At 33.2% G+C, this 6,795-nt stretch overlaps 1 protein-coding gene across 1 annotated transcript; it reads left to right on the top strand.

The window, feature by feature from the left end:
* The first annotated feature begins 352 nt into the window (after positions 1–352).
* LOC110813292 (receptor homology region, transmembrane domain- and RING domain-containing protein 2-like) lies at positions 353–6,083 on the top strand. The gene is made up of 5 exons (XM_022040367.2): positions 353–546; positions 1,582–1,870; positions 2,680–2,910; positions 3,212–3,616; positions 5,218–6,083. The coding sequence occupies exons 2-5, from the start codon at positions 1,744–1,746 to the stop codon at positions 5,784–5,786; spliced, it is 1,332 nt and encodes a 443-aa protein (XP_021896059.1). The 5' UTR covers positions 353–546; positions 1,582–1,743; the 3' UTR covers positions 5,787–6,083.
* Positions 6,084–6,795: the final 712 nt, after the last annotated feature.

A 6,795-nucleotide genomic window follows, 5' to 3' on the forward strand; every position in this document is an offset into this window, starting at 1 on the left:
GTGAAACTCATTAAATTTCACTATGATATTTTTCAGATGATAACGAAGAGGCAGCATAGTAGAACCTGTAAAAAGATTTTTATTTTTATATATTTTGTACATATTCGAAAAGTTTTATTTTGTTACGTTAGATTCTAAATTCTGATATCATGTTTTGTACATACAATTAATGTACATATCATATATATATATATATATATATATATATATATATACACACACACACGCAAATGAGCACATACATAGTGGTAGGTCATCACTACGTGTTTCCTCTTTGTTTATTTGATGGGGTATCATATAATGATTTAAAGTTCTAGTGGATAAATATTTCTCTTTCTTTTCAATTGTTTCTTTTTCTTTTTTTTTTTCCTTTTAATTTGCTCAAATTAAGGGATATGAAAATGATGATTCTTTAAAGTCCACCATCATTAAAATTTTTTTTAAAAAAAGAAAGGCTTTTGGAGTCGAACACCCCTCTTCCATTGAATCGGCTGCCCTCGTCTCTGCAACTTCTCTGCTTCCATCGCTTCAACCACTCCTCTTCAGGCAAGATTTTTAATTTCTCCTTTTATTCGTCGACCGCTACTTCTGCAATTATTCATTAGAAGAAAAACTATATAATAATCGCTAGTTTTAATTTCAAGAAGAAGTTGTACAGATGCATGATCATCTTCTGTAAAGGCTGGAGAGAGAGAGAGACACACACACACATATATATATATATATATCATGTTATCTTCTTGTTCATAAATTAATTTCTATTTAATTAAAGTTAAATTTTGACAGAAGAAAGCTAACAAACTTGTACTAGACTAAAAATTAGCCATAAATTTTTCTTGAGCTGCCCATAATCGCATGTGTTCGTACGCAATCTGCAAGTCCGAAAAAAAAAAAAAAAAAAAGATTTGATAGAAGAAGATGGTCCATATTCATTGGGATTCCGAATTGAATTATTATATCCATCTCAAATGAAATTTAATTATATAAACTATTTAAAATCTATAGAATCAGTGATTTCTATTAGAAATGAAATTTATCAAGTTTTTAATGGAATAACATATTTATGTCTGTCGGTCAATAGAAGAAGAAGACATGCCAATCTATTGACTATTTTAGGGCTAAGAGAAAAATCAAGCATCTGTGTCCGTACTTTGACGTTGAGATATTTTCCTGTAGAAAAAGGAAAATTTAATATTATATATATATATATATGTATTTTTTATAAAATATTAAATACTATAATAAAGATAAGACTTTTAAAAACCCATAAAAATATGAAATTTATTTTTCAATATTTAAACAATCCAATCGGATATTTTATTTTTTTTATTTTTTTTTTGATGGAGACAATCACTTCATCTGGCTGATTTAGCTTCTTTGGCGGCTTCTGATCAAAACATTTTTTTTTTTATATATTTACCAATCAATCAATCAACTTGATTTATTACATAGTAACTCCATCTCTCTCTCTCTCTCTCTTACACCTAAAATTTCCTCAAAACTTCTTCCCAAAATCCCCGAATAATTACAATCATCATCAACCTGAATCGAAGATTCACATATTCTATCTTACTGTCTCAGATGGAAGCTGATGTATCAATCCGTTCTCTTTCAACCCTAATATAAGTCTCCTTTCTCTCACTCTCTCTGCAATCTATTATGTTCCCTTTTTTTCTCTGCTTAATTAGGGTTTTGTGATTTTTTCTTTTTTTTTTTTTGTCTGAAATTTTGATTTCGATAATAATGAAACCGGTTGCGGGTTTGCTGCTGCTGCTACATCTATTGACCCTTTGTTGGGTGACTTGGGCGAACGTAGTGTTAATTGGGAACAATGTTACTCTTTCTTTCGATGACATTGAAGCTAATTTCTGTAAGTTCTCTCCATTTCTTTTCATGTTTCGATCTGTAATTTTGATTGTTTGGTATAATATAAGAGCTGAGAAATTGGAGATTGTATTGTCTAGCATAATATAATTGCATGTTAGGATTTTTATTATCTTATGGGAAAACTGATGAACTGGTTCTTTGGTTCTGTAGTAATCTGTAGGTTACCTTTGTTTTTTGGGAATAAGAATAGAGCGAGGAAGGTAGACTGTTCTAGGCCTCTTTTCATGAAAATACTTTTACTTTTTTTATTTCCTAAAAATACTTTTTAGTGCTTATTTCCTAAAATCGTGTGTTTATTTGCGTCTCTATTTGTAAAATTATGTTATTCGTTATTCATAAAAATATATTATGGGCGTGATTGTTAATAATAAGCGCAAATGAGAATATGTTTTTTTTTTATTTTTTTATTTTTTTATAATAAAACACTAATGTAACGTTTAAAATTCTCACATTGATTGTCAATCTTACTATTGTTAACTATGTTATTAGTTTCTGTGAGTAAAATACATATAAATTTAGAAAATAAAAATTAGAAAAAAATTTCATGTACCAAGTACTCTTAGTTTTTTATTGCCAAATTCACTTATCTGACCCTTTAAAGGTAAATGAGAAGAACAACATGAGTTTGATGAAAGTAAGCATTTGGTAGTAGAATGTGTTTTGTGCTTTGGTTACCTTTGTCTAGCACATATATGAATTTATGCCTATATAATTTACTACTTAGATATGCTTCAAGTGTAAAATGTGGTAATACGTTAGGTTTTTTCTTGACTTCCGTGTTTGTTGTTTCAGCCCCAGCTATTAAAGGTTCAGGGGAATGTGGGGTGCTATATTTGGCAGAGCCTATTAATGCTTGCTCGGATTTGACTAATAAAGTTGAACATGTTTCAAATACTACTTCCCCATTTGTATTGATTTTTAGAGGAGGCTGTAGCTTCGAGGAGAAAGTTAGACGAGCACAAAAGGCTGGATTTAAAGCTGCTATAATCTACGACAATGAAGACAATGGTGTATTGGTAGCAAGTATATTCCTTTTTCCTCTCTTTAATATCTTAACTTCTTTTATGCATCCTTCCCCTTGTTTGGAAAGTTTTTCTCTATAGCTAGAATATGTGAAGATAAACCTTGCTTGCTTTTAGTTATGGTACATGTCCTGTTCTCCATGAAAAGAGACATGAATTCTATGTCCATGGGCAGTCTACAGTTTTCTTTGAACTGTCTCTTCTCTATTTGTTCTATTGATTATTTGAAGTCCTTTGAGTAGATATATTTTTTAAATAGTATTATGAACTGCAACTTGACTATGATGGGGGCAAAAATCCAGTGGCAGGAAATTCAGCTGGCGTAAAGATTCGTGCAGTGTTTATTACAAAGGCTTCTGGAGAAACACTCAAAAACTATATCGGTTTGCCTGACATGGAGTTGTGGCTAATTCCAAGCTTTGAAAACTCAGCATGGTCCATCATGGCGATTTCTTTCATTTCCTTACTCGCTATGTCTGCAGTATTAGCTACATGCTTCTTCGTTCGCAGGCATCGCATAAGACGGGAACGTCCACGTTCTTCTCGTGTCAGAGAATTCCATGGAATGAGCAGCCGCTTAGTAAAAGCAATGCCTAGTCTGATATTTACTGCTGTTTTAGAAGACAATTGTACTTCGATGACTTGCGCTATATGCCTCGAAGACTATAGTGTTGGAGAGAAACTTAGGGTTCTACCATGTTGCCACAGTAAGTTTCTATTGTGTGGTTTTATTTAAATTTATCTGAAATTGATTCAAACTCTTGCAATTGTTTAACTAAAATGGTGGTTTCCTTTGCCTGTTGATGACTGGCAGCATATTTTGTTTTTGTATGCCCTGTATCCTATCTAGTAAATGACTTGTACGTATATAACTGTTATCAGGTGAAATTGATTTGCAACATGATGAAGTCTATTAGTTAGGATTGTTTGTGTGCATGCATGCAGGTGTGCTGGCTGGATTCTCTTTTGAACAGAGCCACCAGTATTGCAGTTTGCACATATGTTCATTTTTTGGCATTATTCAACTAAATAACTTATCGTTTGCGATCAAAATTAAAAAGAGATGAAGTTAAAATTGGAACTTCGATGGTAGTGCATATTGACCTCTATAATATGGAAGAAACAGCAAATTAAGGAAGCTATATAACATACTTGCCACTGGGGAAGAAAAGCCTGTCTATATGAAGACAGAGCTATAAGCTATTGGCAGGTGGCAGGTTATGATTCAAACTCATAGAAGGGTTCTTTTTTTTCCCCTCTTTTTGTTTCCTGGAAACAGAATTTCCCATACTTGTTGAATTGTTAAGAGAACTTAAAAGAAAAACTTGATGGTACAGTAACAATTCAATGTGTTTCGTGCTTATGGTTCTAACAGGGTATTATTGGGGAAAGTCATGAAAATTGTAGAAATCGAACTGAAACCTGATGCAGAAAATCCCTCCCGGTAATGGTTTAATCAGGTAAATATTATCCAGAGATGGGGATTGTGGGTCTAGTGCAGGGAGGATAGAGGATGTGTGACAAAGGTTGGGATTGGGAAATACTATGCTATCCTTTGGTCTTGCAAGGGCTTGAATAAGTGTTTATTCTTTTAGTTTCTTGAAATTTTAGTGCACCATCATTATTGTCATAATCTAAAAGCAGTTTCTTTCAGAAATTCAGTATGCATATGGACCGCATGATAATTTATTGGTTCTGTTCTGTATAGTCTATCAAGTCACAAGGCAATTTGCAGAAGAAACAAAGGATTGGCCATTGAAATAGACTAGTGTTAGGATGCAGTTTGCATCCACTGAAATTACTAGTAGGACATTGAGACTTCCGGCAGTGGACAATGGGGTAATGGTCCACATATAATTAAAAAAATTAGTTGTCCACTGAAGTTAAGATGAAAACACCTCCACTTTGATGGAGCCATGGAAGTCAGTCAGCTATTCTTTTCATTTTTTTTAATCTTTTGCTGAGATCTCTATTCTCCCTAGATGAGGATCTTTTACATTGCGTAGATATCTCGAATTGTATGCAGTAACCTCCATCTATCCATTGTAAATCGGTAGCAAACTAATGTTATGTTCTCCTGGGAAAGCTTGCCCAAACAGCATTGGTGCCATTCCTTATTTGGAAAAGGCATATGACTTTGCATCTGCAGCAGTTGAAGTTCTAGGACTTCATATTTTTACAATATTCAATTTCTTTCTTAGCAAATTATGAATGATTTGTTGGCTTCTTCAGTCTGGCTGCAGTAACTTTGTATAATTTGATCAAATAAAGAATGTCTAATGTTTTATTTCATGCGTTCCTTTAACAGAATTTCATGCTTTTTGCGTTGATTCTTGGCTTACCACATGGAGAACATTTTGTCCGGTTTGCAAGCGTGATGCGAGAACCAGCACAGGTCTTCCACCAGCATCAGAATCCACACCGTTGCTTTCTTCCACCCCTGCCTCTGTCGCTTCTTCTGCATTATCATCATTCAGGTCTTCGATACCATCATCGTCTGCTATACAAATAGGATCAGGACCACTGTCTGCCTCAATTTCTCATAATCACTCATACACCAGCATTCCATACGTTCAATCATCACACAGATCTTATCAGCAATCTCCTCCTATAAGTGTAAGCAGAAGTTCAGCAGATCTTAGAAATGCATCTTCACAAAGATCTTATGCCTCACATTTGGTATCACCACATTCATTGGGTTATCCATCTATATCTCCTCTTAACACAAGATATATGTCTCCATATAGACCAAGCCCTAGTAATGCATCACCGAATTTTGTCAGCTCTTCTAGTCAAAACTTGCATCCACTGCGCTGTAGTGAATCAGCAGGGACTCTCTCTCCGTTCGCCTCTGCTAGATCTCTACCAGAATGTTGATAAAAAGTTTTAGTTTGTGATACAGGGTTTGGGTGCAGACTGACACATGACCTGGAGCTGTATGGTAAGATTAATCAGGTCTTGAAATGCTGTATCATGGGGTGTGTACATGTAACATGATAATATGCAGTTTGTGTTTATCATTAAGGTTTCCCCAATCCATATATGTAACTGTGCTGCGTTGCAGTTTGTGGACATTGATGTTTTTGACAATTCCATTCCGGCTAATGTAGCTAACGATTGAGTTGTGTAAAATTAGCAAATAAAATGCTGTGCCTGCTGATATAGGTGAAGGAATTTTACTCGGGGGGATGTCTAATTTTACTTCTTTAGGGGAATTTTAAGATGCTGTGTTTTTTAACCATGTAACATTAAACCTAGTCATTGAATTGGTATTTAAATTTTAACTTTAATTTTTTTGATACAACTTAATATATATTTATTCTTATATTAGATAAATATTGAATCTTTAATATTAGTGAAGATGTACTTCCTGGTGAAGCTAATATTTTTTATTTGATCTAATTAATTGGGTTCATCATTATTTTAACAGAGCAAAAAATATTTCGACTCTTTTTTTTTTTTTTTTTAATTAAAATGAGCTTTTACACTCTTTATCAGCATCTTAAAATGTATGGATATAATTAGCTGGTCATAAATTATATTTCCATCTGCAAATAAATTAAATGACATATCAAATAGTTATTTGTCTAAAACAATATAAGTTCACATGTTTTAGAAGATGTTATATAATTTAAAAAATTTTAAAAGCACTGGCAAATCTATTAATAAAAGTTGATTTTCTTTTTCTGGTGAATCTGAAAGCTGATTGGGTTACTCTGGGTTTTCCTTTTTCCCAAAAGATACTCATAAATTGTTAGTATCCTCAAAATATGGCAGCAATGTCACTTTTAAGCTGCACTCAGCCTTTAACTTATAGTGGTACAGTATATTTTCCATGGTATTATCAACTGAAGTATATTTACAACAATTCTGCTGCTTTCAGTAT

Source organism: Carica papaya, chromosome 1 (genome assembly GCF_054855325.1).
Source record: "Carica papaya isolate Zhongbai chromosome 1, ASM5485532v1, whole genome shotgun sequence".
Taxonomy (NCBI): Eukaryota; Viridiplantae; Streptophyta; class Magnoliopsida; order Brassicales; family Caricaceae; genus Carica; species Carica papaya.

What these genes read in the sequence shown, in the direction of transcription:
- LOC110813292 (XM_022040367.2), top strand. Translation starts at nt 1,744, where the DNA reads ATGAAACCGGTTGCGGGTTTGCTGCTGCTGCTACATCTATTGACCCTT. An exon ending in TGACATTGAAGCTAATTTCT is followed by an intron (nt 1,871 to 2,679) that starts GTAAGTTCTCTC and finishes TTGTTGTTTCAG; the next exon opens with CCCCAGCTATTAAAGGTTCA. An exon ending in GGTTCTACCATGTTGCCACA is followed by an intron (nt 3,617 to 5,217) that starts GTAAGTTTCTAT and finishes TTCCTTTAACAG; the next exon opens with AATTTCATGCTTTTTGCGTT.